Source organism: Cotesia glomerata, linkage group LG2, assembly GCF_020080835.1.
Source record: "Cotesia glomerata isolate CgM1 linkage group LG2, MPM_Cglom_v2.3, whole genome shotgun sequence".
In the NCBI taxonomy this organism is placed as follows: domain Eukaryota; kingdom Metazoa; phylum Arthropoda; class Insecta; order Hymenoptera; family Braconidae; genus Cotesia; species Cotesia glomerata.
The window spans coordinates 7,996,334-8,020,534 of record NC_058159.1 but is presented as its reverse complement, the minus strand read 5'-3'; the positions used below and the strand labels follow the sequence as shown (position 1 = coordinate 8,020,534).

General features: G+C 32.0%; 2 protein-coding genes across 2 annotated transcripts in view; one reads left to right on the top strand and one right to left on the bottom strand.

Annotated features, from left to right (window-relative positions):
• Positions 1-24,201, bottom strand: part of LOC123259718 — a 258,178-nt gene that overhangs the window by 33,074 nt on the left and 200,903 nt on the right. Inside the window, exon 4 of the mRNA XM_044720378.1 lies at positions 21,287-21,422. Within this exon, the coding sequence (XP_044576313.1) occupies positions 21,287-21,422 (136 nt within the window). The remainder of the gene's footprint in view (positions 1-21,286; positions 21,423-24,201) is intronic.
• LOC123259723 lies at positions 3,383-4,413 on the top strand. The gene has a single exon (XM_044720385.1). The coding sequence runs from the start codon at positions 3,711-3,713 to the stop codon at positions 4,200-4,202; it is 492 nt and encodes a 163-aa protein (XP_044576320.1). The 5' UTR covers positions 3,383-3,710; the 3' UTR covers positions 4,203-4,413.

Here is a 24,201-nt window from a genome sequence, read left to right as displayed (position 1 = left end):
AATCCAAGATAAGTAGAACGACGAAAAGTTGAGAGCAACGTGAATGCTCCTTCCAAAAAGATTTTACACAAAAGGCTAAAGCTCTAAGTTCGTTTCGTCCCGGTTTTTTTTTATTAGATATTGTCCTCGTAACATAACTGAGGGGGGTAATAGTAGGCTGACTATTGGATGTTAAGGGCTGTGAATGTTGAGAATTTGAGAAAAAGAACCAGTTGGATAAGAATAAAAAAAATTCGGGGTTGAAGTACTCTACCTATTTCTCGGCGGGTGGGCCGCCGAGGATCATTGAGACCGTTCACATCACATGTATTGTCACATTGAGAAAAAGATTATCTTGAAAGTCTTCCGGTAGTCTAAGCGAAGCAAAAGCCAATTTCTGTTATTGCGGTACGTTATTGAACTATATATGGGCATTTTTAGATCTGATATTTTTCGTAAGAGGCGTCTTCTTATACTGTTTCAGAAATGTTGTATTTTATGAATTATGGCAGTATTTTTGCTATAACCTACTATCTTATTTGCTATCACTACCACTCTTTTTCCTTGTGATCATGACTGTTTCCTAATTTACTGATTTAGAATTTTTCCGGCTAATATGCTTCTTGAACAATAAATAAGTCAACTTTTTAAATATTTGAAAAGTTTTAAATTTTTTTGTGAATCAACTGATTTTGACTTTAAAAGTCGTTTAAGAATTCTTATTTTATATAATATAAATTGCTATTAATTATTCCAGCAAAATTCATTATAATGTAATAGCTCACATTTTTTATTTTTGTATAAGTGATTTTCTTTAAAAATAAAAATATATACTCAAAATTTAATAAATTTTATTAAAAAGGGTAGAGCTTACGAAAAAATCTTTTACTATAGAATTCATTGTTATTCCTTAACAACTTAACAATTATTAAATCAATGATTTTTCGTGCTTTACATCTTAAAATAGTTTTATTTCAATTAATGTCCAATTAAAAAAAAAAAAACATTGAAGCTAGAAGTTATGCTAAAAATAAAATGATATTAATTATTTATTCATCATAACTTGAATACGGTTCAATTTTTAAATTGCACACTTAAGATTGTGGTTTCATAACTTTAGGATAAGGAAGCCGTTTATCTAACACCTGGTATTTCCATAACTACGAACTAGCTGAGAAAGATTTATGCAAGAAGTTCAAAACTGTTTCAACTGTACTTGTAAGCGAACGGAGAAATGTTAGTTGATTTGTTTGGAAAAAAATTCTTTTAGTATAGTCTTTACTCAGGATCGTCTTCAGTACTTCACTTCACATAAGTAAACACGAACCCTCTGAAATAATTATTATATTTATCACTGTGAACATTGAAAATTTTTATGTTGAAGAAAGATTTAAGCAACCCAAATAGTAGATGTATGTTCTTCATCCTTAGAATCATGTTCCTCTCTGATGTTCCTCTTTGATTACAGATTGTGTACTCTTGATCTTGAGGGATTAAATTCAGTGAGAGTGAGCAGAACAAGAAGCGTCGTCGTCGTGCCGGTAGACCCCACTGACACAAGACTTCAAACTTCCCAATGATGACAAGTGCTAAATTAAAAAGACTTAGGAGGGTTGTACTGGTTGTTTGCCTTTTGAATTTTTTTAAGTGCCAATTACTTGCAGAAAATTACTTACTTGAGTAAATTCATTTAAACCAATCTCGTTTGGTTCATAATCATACTTAATTCGTTGACTTTTAAACATTCTTACTTAAATTAATTCGCCTCTACAATAACCACCACCCCTTAATATCTTACCGTCGAAAAGGAAGTTGCATTACAACAATTATTATCTGAACTTAGGCTACATCAAAGATGCTAATTTAACTTTTTAATAGCCAAGAAATTTGCTTTTAAATTTACACGCAAACGAGAAAGTTTCGTCAACTTGAGTTACTTTTTAATTTTTATTACATAAAACAAAACAGACCCGATACTAACATTATTAAATTTTAGGAATTTGTTTTTATGACTTTGTTTCGTAATTACTTTTTAGTACATTCAATTTTTATTAGCCTTTTTGACCCATTTAAGAAATTGAACTCAAGAACGACGCAGTGGTGCTCTGGAGTCAGATCTTTTAGTTTGATTGCATCAATAGAGTTTTATTTTATCGCAATATTCAGAAAAAATAAATGATATCTAAATCAAGAATCGAGAAAACTTTTCGATTACAAAATTTTTGAATTGGAAATTCGAATTTGACAATATAATCAAAACTGTAAATAATTCGATTTTTGGTAGTCTACTAATCTATATATATAAAAATGAATCCCTATTTTCCTTGGTCATGCCATCACGCGTTAACGGCTGGACCGATTTCACTAATTCTTTTTTTGATGAGTTTGTTATTGTCAGGAGAAGGTTCTTATGAAAGAAAAAATTAAGAAAATTGCGTGGGAAATTAGAAAATTTAAGAATACTCAATCGCCGTATAAAATCTATATCTATATTTATAAAAATGAATTGCTGGACCGATTTTAGTAATTTTCCTTTGTACGTTATAGTTAAAAGATGGTTTATAAAAAAAAAAAAAAAAAAAACATTTGAAAACAAAATCGTAAATATTAAAAAATAGAAAAATTAAAAATTAAAGTGCAGGCAACATGTAATCGGGAGGTTCTGGGTTTAAATCCCAGTCCAAGTTGGGATTTAATGAAATTTAATGAAATTTTTTGTGCTTCTTCCGGTGGATTCCAGAATGGATTAGATTCACAATTAAGTCCACGGGAAAATGTTTATTTAATTTTTTATTTATTAATTGTTGTTGACCTTGAGTACCCACATGCACTTTTCATATATTTTATAAATATCATATAGATAAGATACATGAAAAAATTCATGTGGGTACTCAAATGAAAGCTCTCGATAAGTATAAAATCAGAATGGGCTTATATTTACGAAAATGTTAATTATTGAGGAATGCCCATTGCATATTGTTAACTAATGATGTTTTTAACTATACAAGCTCATTCCTAAAATTTCTAAATTTAAGACGTGTGTACAGGACAACGTCTGTCGGGTCCGCTAGTTTTTTTTATAAAATGTACAGATTACTAAGCTTGTTATACATAAAATGGCAATCGACAGAAATCTAACAATTGGACTTCCGTTTCCGGTGACGCTAGATAAGGAGTGTGCAAACTAGTGTGCAGTTTTTTTTAGGGGTTTTAAGCGGGTTGAAAATACGTAGCTTAAAATTAGGTGTGGTAGAAGTAAGGGTAGTGTAGAGAGGTAGTGTGGTAATAATAAAGTTAGAAGGGGAGAGTTGTATAAAGGTGGTTATTTTTTAGAGAAAAGACAGGAAGGTTGAAAGGTTAGGTTTGCGGGGTTGTAGGTAAGGGGTGTGAGGGGACAGAGAGGGGCTCCGGAGGAGTGCGAAGGAAGCGCTAGGCGAGTTACGGGAGATTGGTGAAGTGCAGCGCGAGTAAGTTGCGGCAGTAGGCAAGGTAGGATTGGATTGTAGATAAGGGAGTATGTTTAGTGGGGAAAGCAAGCAAGCGGGAAAATTTAAAAACAGGTTTCTAACCGGGAAGACAGGGAGTGTAGGGGACTTAACAGACGCGGTGATAAGTGGAAAGAGGAAATATAGAGAAGAAGAAAGTATGTTGAGAATGAGAGCGGGCTGGGAGGAAAGCGAGGTTTTAAGAAGAGTAGGTTAGTGGGAAAATCGCCCGAAAAAAGACTTGAAATGGAGGAGATTCTTAAAAAATTGGAAGAGCTAGGAGATAGAATTAAAGAGGAATGTGGAAAAGTGAGCAAGAGAGTTGACGAACTGAGGGAAGAAGGTGTAAAGGAGAGAGAAAATCTAAAAAAGATATGGTTGGAGGGTCAGAAAGCGAACGAAGCGAGAACGAATGAGCTGGCAAAAAGGATGGAAAAGTTAGAGAGGCTAGCGGAAAGGAGAAACCAGGAAGGACAAGCAGTTTTCAAAGAGGAAGGACTGATGGTATGCAAAGAGACGGAAGAAAGGGTTAGAAGCTTAGAGATAAGCGTGGAAAGACAGGAAAGAGAGGTGAGAAGGAAGAATATTATTGTCAAAGGTGTAGAGATGCAGAGAAATAAGGAATGGAGCCAAGAGATCGAGATAATTTGGGAGAAAATAGGAGTTGAAGGAGGCAGAAGAAACATGAGGAAAATTGGAGAGATTGATAAGGAAGAAAAAGGTTTAGTGCTAATATAAATGGAAGGGTTAGAGAAAAAAAGAGAGGTTATGATGGCAAAAAGTAAATTGAAAGGAGAAAAAGTAAGAATTGAAGACAATCTCACGAGAGAAGAAAGAAGAATACAAAGGTTGATAATGGAGGAAGCAAGGAAAGAGAGAGAGAATGGAAAGAGGGTAAAAGTAGGATACATGAAGATGTGGGTTAACGACGAACTGAGGCTATGGAATGAGTCGGGGGAAGGTTGGAAAATGGAGAGGGAAACGGGTAAAGGAAAAGTGGCGGGGAAAGGGGAGGAAGAATGGGATGAAAAAGAAGGGGGCGGGAGAAAAGTTAAGGCAGAGGACAGGAGAATGTATAAAGTAGGCTTCTGGAATGTAGCGGGAGTAAAAAACAAGGATGAAGACTTCTGGAAGAAGTTGGAAGAGTGGGATGTTGTGGTACTAATAGAGACCTGGGTGGATAAGAAAAGCTGGGATAAGATAAAACAGAGCTGGAAAAGGGGTTTCATATGGGAATTACAGGAGGCAAGGGTGCAAGAAGGAAGAGTAAGAGCGAAAGAAGGAATGTTGGTGGGTGTGAAAGAGGAAATTGAAACAGGTAGAAGAAACATTGTGAGTGACGAGGGATGGACAGAAATTGAGGTGAAATTGGGAAATGAGTGGTGGTAGGTGGTGGGAGTTTATATAAACGGTGATTTCGAGAGGAAAAAGGAGTTGATGGGTAGATGGATGGAAGAGGTCAATGAAAAAGTGATTATAGGAGGGGACTTTAATGCACGGACAAGAAGAGAGGGTGGGCTGATCTTAGAAGATGGTGAAGAAATCAGGAACTCGAAAGATAAGGTGGTAAACAAAGAGTGAAATGAACTGTGCAAATTCCTGAGTGAAAGAGGTTGGGCAATAGCGAATGGGTGTATTAAGGGAGACGAAGAAGGAGAATGGACGTTTGTAGGGGAAAGGGGCTGCTCGGTCATTGATTTAGTACTTTCCAACAATAAGTTACAGGAAAAGATATCGGAGGTTAAAATAGAGGAAAGAGTAGAATCAGACCATATGCCAGTGGTGGCAGGAATTGGAGTAAAGTGGGAAAGGAGTGGAAGAGGAGGAAAAAGAGCTGTTAAAGGAACAACGAGAGGAATATGGTCGAAAGAAGGCATAAGAAAATTTGAGGAGTTCGAGAAATGGGATGGAGTAGAAAGAAGCGTGGAAGAGGACTGGTAGGAGCTGAAAGAGAAGGCGAGATAGGCAATTAAGGTGACGGAGAAAATTAGGGAGAAGAAATCGGAGAAATCAAGTTGGTGGGACGAGGAATGCAGGAAAGAAAAAATTAACTTGATAAAAACGCTCCAGAAGTTTAGGAGTAAGGAAGTGGAAAAGGACCTCTATTTGGGAGAAAAAAAGAGATACAAGACCCTGTGCGAGAGGAAAAAGAGAGATGGGAGGAATGGATAAAAAAGATACGAAGTGAAGGGGAAGTATGGAAAGTTGTAAATGAAGGAAGAAAAAGAAGAAAACAGATAAATAAAGATATAAGTATGAAAGAATGGGACGCTTACTTTAAAGAGCTGCTTGGAGGGACAGAAGAGAGGAAATGTAGGAAAGTGGAGGAGGAAAGAGATGCGAGAGACGAGATGGAGGAGGAGGAAGGGGATATATCGCTAGAGGAGATAAGGGAAACAGTAAAAAGTTTGAAGGATAATAAAGCAATAGAAGAAGATGGAATCCCGAATGAGGCGTGGAAATATGGAGGTGAGAAGATAGAAATGGAATTATGGAGAATATGTCAAAGAGTATGGAGGGGAGAGGGCTGGCCAGAAAATTGGAAAGAAGGGGTAGTGGTGCCTATGGTGAAAAAAGGGGAGGGAAGTAAAGTAGATGTATACAGAGGAGTCACTTTAACGCAGACGGCGTACAAGGTCTACGTGGGAATACTAGAAAAAAGGATGAGGATAGATGTTCTGAAAATGGGGCTTCTACGAGAGAGTCAGGCTGGATTCAGAAGAGGAAGGGGGACGATGGATAATATCTACGTATTGAACTATCTGATCAATAAAGAAATAGCAAAAAAGAAAAGCAAAACGATAGTTCTTTACGTGGATTTTAAAGCAGCGTTTGACTCGGTGGACAGAGGGAAGTTGTGTAGAGCGCTGAGGAAGAGAGGAGTTTGGGAAGGGTTAGTGAAGAGATGTGAAGAGGTATTAAAGGAGACATGGGGAAAAGTCAGAGTTGGAAAGGATAGCGGAAGAAAATTTTGGACGGAGAAAGGTGTGAGACAGGGATGTCCGCTGAGTCCGCTGCTTTTTGTTCTGTTTATGGAGGACCTGGATGAAGAGCTGGAAAAAGGAAGATGGGGAGGGGTAGAGTTGATGGGGGGCAAGAAGTTATACTCACTGGCTTACGTGGATGATGTTGCTCTGCTGGCGAAAGACGAGGACGAAATGAGAGGAATGATTAGAACTCTGGAGAGGTATGTGGAGAAGAAGGGATTGGAAGTGAACGTAAAAAAGACAAAAGTTATGAGGTGCAGGAAGGGAGGTGGGAGGAGAAAGAAAGTGACATGGATGTGGCAAAGCGAAGAAATTGAAGAGGTGAATAAATATATATATATATATATATATATATATATATATATATATATATATATATATATATATATATATATATATATATATATCTGGGGTATGTGATAAAGGCCAATGGAGATCAAGGAGAGCATGTGAAAGAAAGAGTCAAGAAAGGTGCTAGGATTATGGGACAAGTTTGGGGAATAGGAAAGAGGAAGTTTGGAAAAGATTGGAGCAGAAGGCTGTGGTTATTTGATAAATTGATATGGTCGGTGATCAGCTACGGAGTAGGGATTTGGGGATTGAAGGGCAGCGAAGAGATGGAGAAACTAGAGGAAAGGTACTTAAGGTGGGTCCTGGGGGTGTCAAGGAGAGTAGCAGGATATCTGGTGAGGGAAGAGCTGCAAAGGGATTTACTGGAAGGTAGGGCAGGGTTGAGAGCATGGAGTTATGAAAAAAGAATAGAAGGGGGAGGGGGGCTGCTACCATGGAGGTGTAAAATGGAAATGAGAAAAAGGATAAACGCGGGAAGAGGATTAGAGGGCTGGGAAGCAGAGAGGAAAGAATTTTTTGAAACTAGAGGGTGGGAGATGAAAGATATAGAAAGGAAATGGGAAAAAGGATTAATGAGAGGAGATGAAATGGTTAATTTAGAAAGAAGGAGACAAGAGAGGGAGCGATGGAATCGGGTTCTAGAATCTAGGAGTAATAAAGATTATAAATTTTTCAAAAAACAAGGAATCCCGGGATATCTGTGTAGAGGGTGGTCGGAGGATAGATGGAAAAGGGTGGCAAAGTTTAGGTTAGGAGATGGAATAAAGGGCGGATGGTACTGGGAGAATAGGGAAAATAGGAGATGCGAGATTTGTGGATGTGAGGAAGAATCCTGGGAACATGTTTGGGAAGGATGCACAGGTTTTGAGGTAGATAGAGGGTGGCAAGAGATGAGAGAGGAGGTGCTTGGGGATGATGGTCAAGGAGAGGGCTGGCTAGTTGAGATAGAGAAGTTAAGGGAGGGGAAAGGACAGAGCTAAAGGTAGAAAGGTGCAGCGGAAATGGAAGTCCAACGGTATGAGAGAGAAAGCATGGAGGAATGGGTGTGTTGTGTGGGCGGTGTTTTTCTTTGGGCCTTCAGCCGTTTCTTTTTCCAGCCAAATGTAAATAGTGTGGTTAGAAGATAAGGTATATATAAGATAGTTGTTAAGCTAGATTTTAAGAATTTTTGTAAAGCGGAACGGGGGTCCGCTGTTTGTACCCCTATTTTGGGAAATAAATACATGATTAATTAATTAATTAATTAGAAATCTAACAATTTTCAGAATTTTTATAGCGATTGAATTTTTATGAAAAAAAAAAAAAAATGTAAAAAAATTTTACGTGTAGAACTTTAATAAAACTATCTGTGCTAATTTTTGGAAATTTTTTTTGAATTCCCGTTATAAAAATTAATCATTTGAAAAAATAGAATGTTATTGATATTTTAAAATCAATTGGTTGAGCCGTTTCAAAGACATACAAAAAATAAAAACCAAAAAAAAATTATTTAAAGTTTTTCTGACATAATTTTTGAATTACTTAACCAATTGATATAAGACATTATTAGATACAATTTTTGTCATCAAAATTCTGCTTTGAAGACCGTGAAAAAAAATCATAATTGGACGACGCGTTCAAATGGTTGTGCGGTTTCAAAATTCCAAAAAATGTTATTTGAAGGAAATTCTCAGATTTTTTAACTAAAAAAAACTACCCACTTGTTGGCCTTAAGAGTCAACTGTATTCAAGATTTTTTCATAATCATTGATTTGTTATAAAAATCCTAAAAGTAATTCAATCTTTGCTATATACAATCTTTTTTCTCATAATTTTTCAGTTCAAAAACATGCAAACAAAATCGAGACTATATCATCATTTATTAGAAGATTCTCTTAATTAATATAATGGAAATTATATGCATAATTAATTGCAAAAGCTTTTGTAGAATTATGAGATCTGTGTTCGTAACAGTGTAGAAGCGATTCCTAAAATTACAACAGTAATTCCTATGATACACTGCGGTCGATTTAAATATGCGTACATAGCAATCATTTCCGTCTTTCGTGCTTTATGTTTTCTATGAATCACTCAGGTATTTATTTTTAGTCGAATAATTGCGATGAATGATAATAATAACAAAGTTTAAGTAGTATCTTTAAGAAATTATTATACAATTAGTAATTACAACAATGAACAATTTGGCAATAAATTCCAATAATACCAGAGATAGTAGCAATGCCAGAGGAATGAGGATACTATATCCAGCAGGTTCATATGGAATGCATTAGGGGTTCGCATAATCACGGTCAGTATTCACGCCACGTACTTATGGGGTTTCCCTCGTTGTATGTAATCGTTTGTCTCTCACTCTATCTTTTGTTGATTCCATTAATCCCATCTCACTTAACTATTGTTTCTCTTGTTTTCCCTATACACTTATCTCCTATACATTATATTACTCGTAATTTCACTTAGTAAGTTTTATTTTCAGGTGCTTGTAAAAACCATCCAATGGCTTAAAATTCGAAAACTATCGGAGAATATAATTTGTCGCTCGTTAAGCCGACGAACGAGCTTCGATTGCTTTAACTGCTAATAAAATCGATGTTGTAATACTTGAGTCTCGTATATATAATAGTCGGTTGTCAGTCGTCGGTCGTATAATGTTTTGGAAGGTTCTGTCAATTTTATAGGATCAGACTGGACAGTAAACGAGGGTTCTTGGATTATTCACTTCCCTATCTGTAGACACTGCTCAATTGAAATCTATAACGGTGACCACTGAACACCAACGATACCCCTTTGTCTCTCGTCCCAACGTGGATGGGTTGTAGCCTCAGGAGGAACGTCAAAATTTGTCAAAATAAATCCCAAGAGTATTATTTTACAATGTACTCTGATTGTGGATTCACTCATTTTGTATAATGTTGTAAACATAGATATATACAGATTTATAGCTATGCACATACATAACGCAAATGACATAGTTAACTATCTTTTGATAGATTGATATTTTTGCTGATTTATTAATGGATTGGTCCTTATTGATTTGGGAATTTAAACTTCAAATCTTTTATTATTGATGTTATTGAAATTGTCATCATCGTCATTATTAATATCATTGTGACGATTGTTATCATTATCATTAATGCTGGAATTATGGATAAAGTTGGACGTGGATCTTTTATTATAAATAAATTTTTATTAAACGGTTGTGCCTTCATTTAATAGTACTTAAAAAGTATATACTTCTAATAAGAAGAACTATTTCAGACAAGACGGAAAAAAAAATTTTATTCTGGAAACAAAATTGTAGAGTTACCATAACTATACACAGTTTACTGTTTGCTATAGAGTTACAGTAACAAAATTTTATTTAGTTCTGATAACTAAATGTTGTTGAGCTCTCAGAGCTCAACGGGATAGTTCTGAGAGACCAACAGTATAGTTGGGAGAGCTTTACGTTGCGCAATAGTGGAGTGCGCTGACATATTTCATAACCTTCCAAAATGACAAACATGATTATTTTGTTACTCATCCATATTATTAAAAATATATGAGGACAGCTAAATTTCCAGTTTATTTATTTGAGGAAATATGTTTTTTTTTTTTTTTTTGTCAAATTGAATTTCGTTAAGACGGTTTTGTATTTATGGTTTTTCAAGGTTCATTTGCAGTGACTGTTAATTTAATTTATTAGTTTAATACTTTGTGATATATATTGTGATTGTGATATTTTTTATTTGTAATACAAATTCTATTATTATTTTATTTCTATTAAAATACTATTCTTATTTGTCATAAACAATTATTATTGGCAATATAAATTCGTTCTGCTTCATTTATTTATTAAATTATCAATATTAAGGTATTACCCTCGCGACTTCCGTCGTCAAAAGTTTATGCCAGAGTGTACGGTACACATACCAGAAAGCCATTATTGACAAGCCTAAAACTTTTTGCTGTTTATGTACTTATTTCAGCCAATCACGAAGGAGATACTGATCGTTTGAAAAGTCTGGCAACACTGCGTGAGCGTTAAGATATTTTATAGTGGTTATACTGTAGTGTTTTGGACTGGCTGTAGACTTACCTCTGTTTTGATACATGCGTTTATTTATTTATTTACATACATTGAAAGATTAATATATATTATTATATTAAATTTGTTAACTTTTTGAATTTTTAATAACTATAAAAAAAATTAAAATTAATTCAGCCGACATTTAAAAATTTTTAGAATTTTTTTTTATTGAAAAAATGATTACAAAAAAATAAAAAAGAAATTTCTCTTGAAAAAAACTTCAAAAACTGTAAATGCAATATAAAAAAAATTTTTTTTTTCTAATTTAATTATTAAAAAAAAGTCAAAAAATTAAAAATGTTGGCTAACTTTAGTATCATAAAAAAATACTTATTTTCATAAAATAATCATAGTTTTTTTTTTAAATAAATAAAATTAATAACTATAATATTACACCTAACGTAAATTAAACTTTTCAAATTTGTCAGCGCATGCGCGTCTCATACTTCTTTCGCGGCTAACAAAATTTGCGCTGTTGCCACAGCTTTATTAACGTATCCCCTCCTCAGTTAAAGTCTGGTAAATTTTTCATTACTTATTAATAAATATCTCTGAAACTGTGTGGTAATTATCAATGAATTTTTTTTTTTAAATTGTTTAGTTGTTAGTTAACGTTACTCTAGTTTTTTAAAAAGATCCTAAGAAAAGTTTCTAAGATATAAAAATGTTTGTAGGTAAATTTTTCGATATCCCGTATACCGTAATGTATAAGAGCGTTCAAAACTCAAACTTTAAAATTAAATATCTCGGAAACTAGATGGTAAAAAATTCTCAAATTGCGCCAATCGACGAAGAATTATATGAACATTAATCTACCAAAATTAAAAAAAAATCCTAAGAAAACGACTTTGGCGAGGGTACTACCTTAAATCGCGCATTATAGATTTGTTGAAATTTGTTATAGTCTTAGAACGATCCTGTAGAGTTGTGAGAGGTAAATAACGTTTAGCTCTCAGAGCTCAATGACACAGAGTTGTAGGAGCCAAACGGTATAGTTACCATAAGAATACGTTAACCTACTGGAACTGTATACTACTAACTAACTACTATAGAGTTCCTGTGGCTAAATTTTTTTCTCCCTGTAAGACATAACTGTATTATTTTAGCTACGGGTTGAAGTGTCCTGTAGAAACATTTGATTCCTTTATACATTTTTAGCCTACATACTCGATATAAAACATGCACCTACTTTTATGCTTCTACGCACAAGGACCCATGAAAAAATTTTTTGATCTGGCTATGTATAGCCTGATATGAACCCCCCAAGAGAAATTTTCTCATTAATATTATCATTTACGTCACTATTATTGCTATCATAGTCAATTTTACTATTATTATTGGTATCGACATCATTATCATAATAAATTAATGATATTATTATAGTTTGTGATTATCGTGATGACTATTAATGACAGTGTCAATATCACTACTAATTTATCTGTATCATTATTATTAATAGTTAATATTATCGTCCATAGTTATCATAAATAAATTTTTTTATCTCAGGAATGTGGACAAGATAATTAACAATTTTTATAAGTGTCGTGTTGACTTTATTTCTGGAGTTTGTAATTAATTAATAAATTTACCAGTTTTATTAATTCTGTAAAGATTTATATGACTAAGGCAACTGTGCAATGTAAGATAGTGATTGTTAGAATTTGTATTATGATGCCTGAGGAAGGTCAAATAAATGACCGAAACGTCGCAGAAATAATAATGTAATTTGTTATTATGATCCTATCTTGTCCACATTCCTGAGATAAAAAAATTTATTATTATTAATATTATTATTATTTTTATCATCGTTATTACGACTATTATAATCATTATTCAAAGTTAAATTTTATCCAACTTGATAATTTTTATCTTTCAATTAAATACTATTTTGTATTCATCATGGATCATGACGATGACATAAAGTGCATGTTGAAGTCAATTGAACGTTCAAATGGTATCGAGAATATTTAATCATTTTATTACTCATTCTATCATAGAATACAGGAACGAAAGTCGATATTTTTGCCTGGCATCGTATCAAGCTTCAAGAGACATAAAATACATCATAAATGCATCCCAGAGTACAGACCAAATACATGAATGGGATCATAAATTCAAGGAGAGTAACATTGCGATTGCAAACTTCAACTCTTAAATCAACATGAAACTAAAACTGATTCCATACGTCAGCATCATTTTATATTGAAATATCAAGAAATATCTCGAATTTACATTCATATCTGTTGGATTTTTAACTCTGTATACTTGCATTCATTTTCGTCTACTTGAAGAAAATCTTTCTTAAGTGGAACGTCTTCGAGATTATTATTTACAATTTCTTCTAGAGCGCATTATGCTACGAAATATCATTATATTATTATCAATTCATATGTTTTCAAGATATGCTTGCAATTTTGCTCTGAGAGTACACACTTGGACGCATATTCGTTGAATAACATACTTCACTTCATATTAACCATTCGATGTTCAGTCATATGAAACTCATAGCATAAGTCAATCAATTCATGAGTGCGAGAGATAAAAAATTGAATTGAAAATCTAAAAGAAGTCTTTTGCTAATTGTTAGGTACTGTTATGGAAATTGATTCATTCGTTTAAAAAATAATAAAGTAACAGTCTTTATGAATCTTAAGTATTTAAAAAATAGTCATCCGATTCATTAATATTAATTGACCAAATTATTTTTTACTACCAATTCATTGAGTCTCGAGTTTTATCACCAAGGGCGCGGAATTTTAATCAAAGTTTTATATGATGGACAAAATCAATTTCATGTTATTTAAAACTTATGCTTTGTATAAAAAAACTTTTCTTATCGAGACTAAATCAAAATTATTTTTAGCTGTTTCTTAATTGATTTAATTATCCGGAAAAATTAGTTTACTTAAATCAGTATTTTATAAACTGAAAAACTTTAATCTCCTAAAAACAAGAGATTATCTCATCGAAAATGAATTCATAAGTTTTAGTGTTTGAATAAACAATTAGTTTATAGCATATTAAACTAATTCTAAAAAACGTGAAAGAAAGTGTTCTTAAACAATTTTATAAAAATGATCAATTTGCTATTTATTAAATATTACATTGTACAATTGAAAATACTTTTGATGAAATTTTCTCAAATTTTCAATTTTAATTTGAACCAGTAAATTTTTAGTAGATTTCATATAAATCTAACTATTGCGTTGGTCCTCATGATGGAACTTTTGAAAAATTTTGCTATATTTCGACTTAGCTCGTCAAGCGGATTCAGAAAATGCATATGGTTCAAAAGTTTATATATGTATATATATATATATACGATATAACCGGCATTGTCTCTTCTCTAACTTCCGTAATTCTGTACGGATCTCAATAAAACGTAACATACACGGAGAAAAAAATTTTGCTATAGGAACTCTATAGTAGTTAGTTAGTTGTAAAAAGTTCCAGTAGGTTAACGTATTCTTATAGTAACAATACCGTTTGGCTCCTGCAACTCTACATCATTGAGCTCTGAGAGCTAAACGTTATTTACCTCTTCCAACTCTACAGGATCGTTCTGAGACTATAACAAATTTTTGGAAGTCTGCTTAATAATTTTTTTTACGATTTAGCATTGATAATTTAATAAATACATGCGGCAGAATGAATTTATATTGTCAACAATAATTGTATATGACAAATAAGAATAGTATTATAATAGAAATAAAATAATAATAGAACTTACATTACAAATAAAAATTATTTGTAAAATAAAAATATGGTCGTCACAAAATTATCTTATTTTCTTAATTATATCAATAAATATTGGACATAAAATCACTACCGTATATGCACGAAAAAAGATAAATAAACGAAAACAAATTTTATTTTGTGTTAAATGGGGTCTTTTTAATGTATTCCGATAACTTATCACTTATCACAATATATTCAACTAATAAATTAAATTAACAGTCACTGCAAATGAACCTTGAAAAACCATAAATACAAAACTGTTCTAACGAAATTCAATTTGACAAAAAAAAAACCTATTTTCTTAAATAAATAAATTCGGAACTTAATTGTCCTCATATATTTTTAATAATATAGATTAGTAACAGAATAATTCTGTTTGGCATTTTAGAAGGTTATGAAATATGTCAGCGCACTCCACTACTGCGCAATGTAGAGCGCTCCCAACTATACCGTTTGGCTCTGAGAACAATCCCGTAGAGCTCTGAGAGCTCAACAACATTGAGTTATCAGAACTAAATAGTATTTTGTTACTGTAACTCTACAACGAACAGTAAACTGTGTATAGTTGTGGTAACTCTACAGTTACGTTACCAGAACGAAATTTTTTTTTCCGTGTACTTATTCTTAGGACGATTTCCGAGGTTAAGTTCTAAGATGAGCCAAATCTGTCGATTAGTTTATAAATGAGAGCAATTCAAAAATTTTCAAAAGTCGCAAAAAATTTTCACTTTTACCTTATTTCCGTGCAATAACAATGGAACGCGACATCCGATCGGATTTCTGTAAATTGCATTTGAAAGCTTATTTAATAAGCTTCAATTTGTGTACTTATTTATTTCTCCAAATTGAATAGTTTAGGAATAATAGCAATTCAAAAATTTTCAAAAATCGCAAAAATTTTCACATTTATCGTATTTTCGTGTAATTACAATTGAAGGCGATATCTCAACAAAATTCTATAAATGGCATCTGAAAGCTTATTAAATAAGCTTTAATTTGTGTACCTCACTAACAGTCTAGGCCAAAAATCACTTGCTTTCTCAGAAAGATTTAAAGAAATTTTACTTTTGCATTTGTTTTGACGTCATTGTTGTTTAATCAAACAGAAATTCATTTTTTTTTTTCGTATACAACCCTAGTAGTATTTTTATTATTCATCATGAAATCTTCTTCCATTTCGGCTGCCGAATGGCCTTTTTTTATATGGTCGTATATGACTTGATCTGATTATTTATAGAGATATCTGCCAATATGTATGAGTAAGAATAATTGATTATAATTTTTCAATTCTATATTTTTTTAAAGTGTGTACATTAATGAACGCTGAAGTACTGGTGAGTACACCAGTACCGAATGTATCTGACACTTGGTGTGCGAATAAGATCACAAGATAGTAACAGGATAGGGGTGGATAACAAAGAGAAATGAAAGCATGAAAAGATGACGTCTGCTACTCAGTTAACTATTCATCTTTTGAGTAAATTCAACAAACTTTAAAATAAAAGCTCTGCTGGTACTAGAGATTGTACTCCTGGCATACTAAACGTTCCACCAGAGAAAATTGTTCCTTAGTTCAAGAATCTATGAAATTTCTCAATGTCACTCTACTATACAGCATACTATATAATATATTAACTTTTAAGTTTAACTCAAGTTATTTGAAACTTAACAGGACAAAAACAAATTATAAAATCGCACAATTTCAGTTACCAAAAAAGTTGATTTATCTAGTTGCAAATAAAATTTGCAACACATATTGTGATGATAATTAATTAGCTGGTAGAATTATTTTGAGTGACTTGAAACAGACAAGCAATTAGCTAAGCACGATGTTGAGAAATATTGTGAAAGAGCTTTGTATACAACCGTGCGTTAGTGTATACATCAGTGTATGCCGGGATTATGTGTCTAACAAAAGCAGTGAAGTCACTGTACTCTCGCCATTTCGTTTGAAACTTTCAGGACAGGGAGTGTCGACCCTAGGCATCATTGCAGGAAACGACGGCCGAACGGACAGCATGTCATTTGCATAGGACGCAACGAGCTGCCGACGATAACTGCTCGGGGAGCAGAACCAAAACGAGGTAGAAGTCACCTAGTAGCAGCACCAGTATTAATTGAAATGGGGTGGTTTAGAATGAGGGAGAAACCTACTGCCACTGAAAAAGTTTAAATAGGAAAAAAGGGAAGCCTCTCACGAAACAGTGTTTCTTGTTCAGATGCACAAAAATACCTTTCATCATATGTCATGAAACAAAAGACGTTAGGTATTGTTATTTCTATGAAACAATTTTCTGATATGGCCTGATGGTCCATATATATCCTGATTATTGTCTGATATGTCGATATATAATTTTGATATGGCCAGTTACATCTGAATGAAAGTTACAAAAGTTTAAATGCTTAAAAATAAATCGATAATCCTCATGAAAGTTTTCTGATATGGCCTGATAGATTCATATATCATCATATCAGAAGATTTAATATCTCCATAAATATGATGTGATATTCCCGTGTATAATTTATTTCCTGATATGCCCATATATGGTCTGACATGAAAATTTACCATATCCAGCCCTATTAAGCCAGATGTACTCATATATAAAAAAAACTGTAGAAAATTCTAATTGTCACGTCGTGATATAGGACCAGACTTTGAATGTCTTCATTTTTATAATTTTCCATTTAAAATTCACGATGTTACATCGTAAAAATTCGTGTATAGACTACTTTTATATGAATTTTTACGATGTAACATTATAAATTTTAAATGGAAAGTTATAAAAGTGAAGACGTTCAAAGTCTGGTGACAGATCACGACGTGACAATTGGAATTTTTTGGACAGTTTTTTTTTTCGTGCATATGGACTAATATGATCAATTTACACATCAGACCAAATTTATTGTTGAAAATTTCCGATAGAGTGCGCATGATCGCTTCATCGTCTTCTTACAAGAAACTTAAGTGTCAAGTTATGAAATAAAAATAACATTTATAGTTATATAGACATTAGTTTTTCGTTTAATCAATAACCAAACGAAATTTTGAGCAATAAAACATGTTAATCGACGTATACATTTATAGAAAAAATTAAAAATTTTAGTAAATTATTTGTTGTACTCTTGAGTGTAGCCTGATCTGGCCACATCAGAAAATTCACGGGTTATTAATTAAAGAAACGATTTTAGCACTCATATTGCTTGAAAATGAATATTGTCGAGATCAATCTCTTGTTAAATAAAATAAAACGAGAAACCCATTAAATTAAGGACGGTTAAATGACAAAGAAAAGTACGGAAAATCCATAACATTACTGGTTAATAAGTCCCGAGGGCTGCTTGGTAGGAAAACCCTTGAAACTTTGCAGACCCCATGGACAGAACGATACAAGGGATGAGCTCCGAAAACTAGTGGAAAGGGAATTTAATTAAATATCACGCGACATAATATGGAAAACCGGTATACTCGAGTGGGTGTACGTTGTACGGTGTACAGAACGGTGAACGTGGTGTTACTAGCAAGCATCTCGCTACACAAAAGCTCCAGTTCAAAAAGTTCGAACGATCGAAGCGTATATGAAACCATTCTTCCGGTGGGATACTTTTTGTCGGAAGTGCTCAGAATTTTGTATAGAAGCTTTGATATCATGCCTGCGATTATTGGGTTGTCTTGCAGAGGAATTTGCTGATGATGTTAATATGCTGTACAAGGAAAATGATGAAAAAGTTACAACTTTGAAATTGAAATAATTTTATGACCCGAGCAAATAAAAAAATAGTTTCTTATCTAACTACGACTCGGAAAATTCCCACATTTAGTTGGGCCCGACTACATTAAGGATTTTGAGTCTGAGCAAATACCCTAATGGATTTTTGAGTATTTTTTATCTGGACCCGAAATAGAAATATATTTTTTTTTTTGATAATAAAATAAAATGTATAGAAAAAAAATTAAATAACAATAATTTAAGTAACAATAAAATTAAGTAATAATTATTTTAGATGAAAATAAAATTAAGCAACAAAAATTTAAATAATGAAACGAATAAACAAATAGAACTTGATAATTGAACAATTTAAAATAAACAAATATAAAACCATAGAACTCTAAAATAATACAATCAAATAATTAATGTATAAAACAACAAAAACAGAAATTTCTTTAAAATTAAATATTTAAAAGTTAACTTCAAATACATAAGATGTACAAAATTGAAATACATATTAATTCGTACGTTTTAAAATAAATAATTTAATGTCAAACAGTACGCATGTATGTCTTTGTCTATCCGTAAATGCGCTTACGTATACACAAACACATAGATGAATAGATGAATATACCATAGTAAGAGGTAACACACTAGATAGTCGATGCACAGCTAGTTTTCCGGAATATTTGGAGAGAGGGTGGAAGTCCCAAAACTAAAGAGCTAATTAGGCACATTTTTCCCCTACTGTTTCAACTATTGGACCCACCCAAACTCTCAGACCCGGAAAACTGTCGTTGTATCGCTCTCGTTGTCCTGACGTCCTAATGTTAACATCGAAAAAAAAAGTTTTTGTAAGTTTCAATGAAACCACGCGTCAGATTCAAAAAGAAATTGTTAGTGAAGTAAATTTAAATTATGTAGGGAAACGGTAACAATGATATTTAAGTAAGTCCTTAATTAAGATTTTTATGTTTGTTTTAATAATTCAAATCTTTGTATTATAATTTTATAATATATTTATTAAATTGAATTCATTTTTCTTATATTATAACTTCAACCTCCTCCTATAAGCTTCAGATCCTTATCTATTAGCCTAACGGCTAGGATAAAAATAATTAAATTTTAGTTGCGTTTTTGACGTAACAACTTAAATCAAGAATAGAAAAGTCTTTCAGAAAAATAAAAAAATTATTTTCATTTTATAATTTAACAACTCAAACTCAAATCTCTTTCAAAGAGACCATTCAGCGATCAAAGTCGGAGATTTTTAACACTACTTTGGTTGAAAAATTATGCATTAAAGGTTTTAACGCAACCAAGCAGCTTAATTCTTGAAGGTTTAAAATTTCAACCAAAAATTAATAGCTGGACTATAAATGCGTTACCACGGAAAAAAATAATTGGGAGCATCTACCGATTGGTAATCGGTTGACTCAACCGATTTTGTTCAGTTGAGGCAATCAATTTTTTCGGTAGAGGCTACCGGTTATTTTTGTGGAAGTTACCGGAAGATTCGTGGGCTCTACCGAAAATATCGGTTTCAATAATAAAGAAGTACAGATTCGATATCAATTACAAATAAGTTCGTCATATTAAAAATTGACATCAAACAGAAAAAAAATAATTTGAGCCAACCGATTATTTTTTTCCGTGGCTAAAACAGATTATAAAATGTAACAATAATTAATGCAATGTTTGTCCGACGAAATTGTTTTTTTTTTTTTTTTTTTTTTTTTTTTTTATCTACAAATTTGAGGTAGAATACCTTTAAAATATGGGGGTATCAGGCCACATCATAATATTTACACGGGTTGCTAATTGGAGAAATTAAAAATATTTATGCACAAAAATTAAGATCTTTATGAATAATTCATGTACCGTTATAAAACATTTAATAAATTTTTGAAAATAATTAGGAATTTTTTCAAGTGATTCGAAAGTACTTTATGTAAATTTCAACCATTTTCAATTTTTAATATTTCAGTAAAAATAGCGTTTTTTTTTTATATAAATAAACTACATTACGTAAACAATTATTTACATATAAAATTTACATAATTATATTTTCTGCTCTGATGAATTTGTTTGTTCAAATTTGGCATAATTAATACTACATTTGCAAAACGTATGGGAACATGTATCCATAAATTCGAAAAGATGACATTTCTGAGGATAGGTACTTAAAGGGTTTAGCGTCTATGAATATATAGGAAAGATGCAAATGTCAGCGATGTTTACTTAGGCTTGATAACACCCCGGAAATCTCCATACTTGACTTAGAGCAAGACACGAATACATTTCAAATCAACAATTTATCATTCCCCAATGTGGTTAAGCTGAATCCCGGTAGCTTAAAGCTAAAACTTTCTTAACTAATTCCGGAGTTATAGAATTTATTTATTGCAAAAGTCTAAGTAAATATTTTACGAAGGATTAAAGTTGGTACTTAAAAAATTTTAAATTACTCTCTTTGGTTTATTGTATACATTGTAATATGAAAGCGGTCGTAGATTGCGACAAGGTTGGTTTTGTATAAACATACTACACAGTACAAGGAAAGTCACGAATGAAACGATGCAGAGTTGCTTAAAATTAAACTTGAACTTTTATTGCTTGGTATTTTCTGTTCTTATATAGGTTTTCAAGAGCTACCAACAAAGATGGAGTTTTATCACACGAAAATGAGGTACACACCGGAATATATCCAGGACGAAAAAGTTTTTGAACAGTATAAGGGCTGAACCAATCCCGCCATGCAAAACCCGGATTGCCATTGTTATAAAACTTGATGTCATTTCATTGAAATTTAAAAACTTTACCCTTCGAAAACAGTGTATTCAATCATGTTTTCGGTGGTACGATTTTGTTTTCATGTTTACAGACGCTTACAAATTTTAGAATTCATATATCACCGAAATATTCAATAGTGATTTCCATAACTTCGATAACACAATCCTAAACAAAGCTCACCTGTGTAGGGTCGGCAATAGTCACGATTTATTTTGCTGTATGTAACTGGTAGGGATACTTCAGCCCCTGGTTCGACGTAAGCTCGGCTTTTGCTGTCCCGTGGATCGCTGTACTGTTCAATTACTTCTATTTCCGCCTGAAAACAAGAAGAATTATTCATCAAAAAGAATAGTTTTACCATTAAAGAACAAGAAGTATCAAAAGGTATAACTGCGAAATGATGAAAAAGCAACAAATATCACTGGGGAAAAAGCTCATGTTTGATCGTACACTGTAAAAAAAGCGGTGTTAAAATGGACTCATTTCAACACCGCTATGTAACACCTGTGTATTAACACCGGTGTAGCGGTGCTCTTTTGCGGTGTTAAAAATCCGGTGTAATATCGGTGTAACCGGTGTAATACTGGTGTAACAGTAGAACAAATTTACACCGTATCGGAGTATGAATATTACATGATCCATGAAACACAATTAATATTCAATATTTATCAAAATGAGACAAGTAACATTTATTTAAGAATTTTCAATTTATAAAATTACGCAGAAATTTATTTAATGAATGTTATACAACAATTTAAATAATATTTACAATATTAAATGTTTAGGAACAATATAATAATTATTTTTATCGTAACCATAATGTTTCTAATAATATAATGGATGTTTTAAACATGTTAAAATAAATAATTTGATAACTTTGCTTTTTTTTCAGATATTTTATTTGCACATAAACTCATGTTGTAACACAAAGTCTCTTATAGCTTACACAACAGCATTATATTATCATTATAAAAGAAAATTCTTTGAATTTCACCGTAAATGGGTAATTCATAAATTCTTAAATTGTCCCAAAAACGCCCTAAAATTGTCCAAAAAATTTTTCATCCATTAATTTCGGGACAAATCTACAGCTGTGCAAAAATAAATTATCTTTATGAAAATCGTTTAAAAAACGTTCAAAATTGTCGTAAAATTGTTCTAAAAATGTTTCAAATTTATTATAAAAACACTCTACAACTGTCCAAGAAATGTTCCAAAATTGTCTCAAAAATATCCGAAAAATGTCTCAAAAGTATTCAAAATTTGTTCTCAAGTAGTTAAAAAAATGTTTTAAGATTGTTCAAAAAAGGTTCCACATAAGTTTTAAGGACAAAATTTCAACTAAATTGCTTCAAATAAATTGCATTGATTCTAAAATTATATTAGAAGTATTCCGAAATCTTAAAAAAAATACTTAAAAGTTATGAAATTATTACTAAAATGCACTATTTTTAAGTTTCCGATTTTTATATGATGTCCCAAAATGCTCCGGGTCCATTTTTACATCGAAATTTTTTACAGTGTATTTATTTTAATTAAAAATTTTTATCTACTTAATATTTTATTATTATAAACTTTCTAAATTAAATATTAACTTTTTTTGATTATTTATTTTTAATTATTAAACATAAAAAGTTTAATTATAAAAATTGTGTTAGTTAAAATATTATCAGCACTGGAAAATTTATAACACCGATTTAACACCGAAAAAAAAAATTTACACCGCGAACGGTGTTAGTGCTACACCGATTTCGGTGTTGAATTTAACACCGGAATTTTTAACACCGTACACCGCATGGACTCACACCGGTTTTTTTTTTTACAGTGTATTAGTTTAGATCTAATAACATTTTACAGAGTTCACCCGGTATGATAAGTTGAAAAAATCGATTATCTTTTTTCATGAACTTTGGTTATAGATAACTCGAATTTAAGACAGTCAATCGACTTCAAATTTTAATGGTAGTTATATCCCAACACCCGTAATGAGTATACAAAAATTTAGAATTTTCTGAGACTAAGCTCGGCAAGACAACTACCTTAAACTTCTGTGAAATATGCTGGTAAAGTAATTTTATAGTATTCGAAGTCATTGAAAAGTTGCAGTTTTTGATTACATTAAAAGTATGTAAGAAATTTTTACACGGTCTTAGTAAGAAATTCAATGACATTCCTGGTTATTAACAGAGTTGTTAACCCTTCGTTGGTCGCGCTTTTTTTAGTTTCTCGCTCGCACTATAGCGAGTCTCTATAGGTTGAGTAGTTGTTAGGCGGCGATTCGCTCATAGCGCGACCAACGAAGGGTTAATCTCAACTTGCGTTATTTAACGATGCAAAAATTGACTCACGGTTTTTGTAAAAAAATATATATAAAAAAATTTACTATGAATATTTTCAATTTTGAAATATCTAAATAAGTAATTTTTGTCTTCAAAAATGTTTACAAGCATTCTTATGTTGTAACCACTAATTTCACAAAAAATTCTAGTTACATCGAACGATTTTTGATTTCCATTCAAAATCTCAAAACTATTTTCTGAATTATTCTGATGAATAGTATCATTAGGTTCTGTTATAAATCCACCATTAACCAACCTCGAATCGAATCGTATTGCATAAAAAATAGAATATAAACAAATGCAAGTAGAACCCCTGGGATTTTATGGTTTCATGTGTGTATTTGTCATTCTGTTGAGTAGGGCCTCATCTGTATTCAAAGAGATTGTATACAATAGTGAACTATAGTTCTCCGCTATCTTACCTTCAAGCTAAACACATTTTGTACCAAACTTATTATCCGTTATATAAAAAATCAAATGTTAACAAAATTTTCATTTTCTGCTATTTTTCCCGACAACTTTCAGCTGCTAAGATTTTAAAAATAATTCATTTTTATTATTTCTTAATCATAAAAGCACTTACAAAGAAGTACTGGTTATCAAAGTATATTCTTGTTCTTTTGATACCCTGCTAGATAAACAGAATTAATGCACTCAAGAAAAAATTGAATTTTTAAAAGATTGTAATTCAAGGAAGATATTATATTAATATTTATTAACTTAATATAAGTCAATATTAACTATACAACAAAGTGA

What these genes read in the sequence shown, in the direction of transcription:
- LOC123259723 (XM_044720385.1), top strand. Translation starts at nt 3,711, where the DNA reads ATGGAGGAGATTCTTAAAAAATTGGAAGAGCTAGGAGATAGAATTAAA.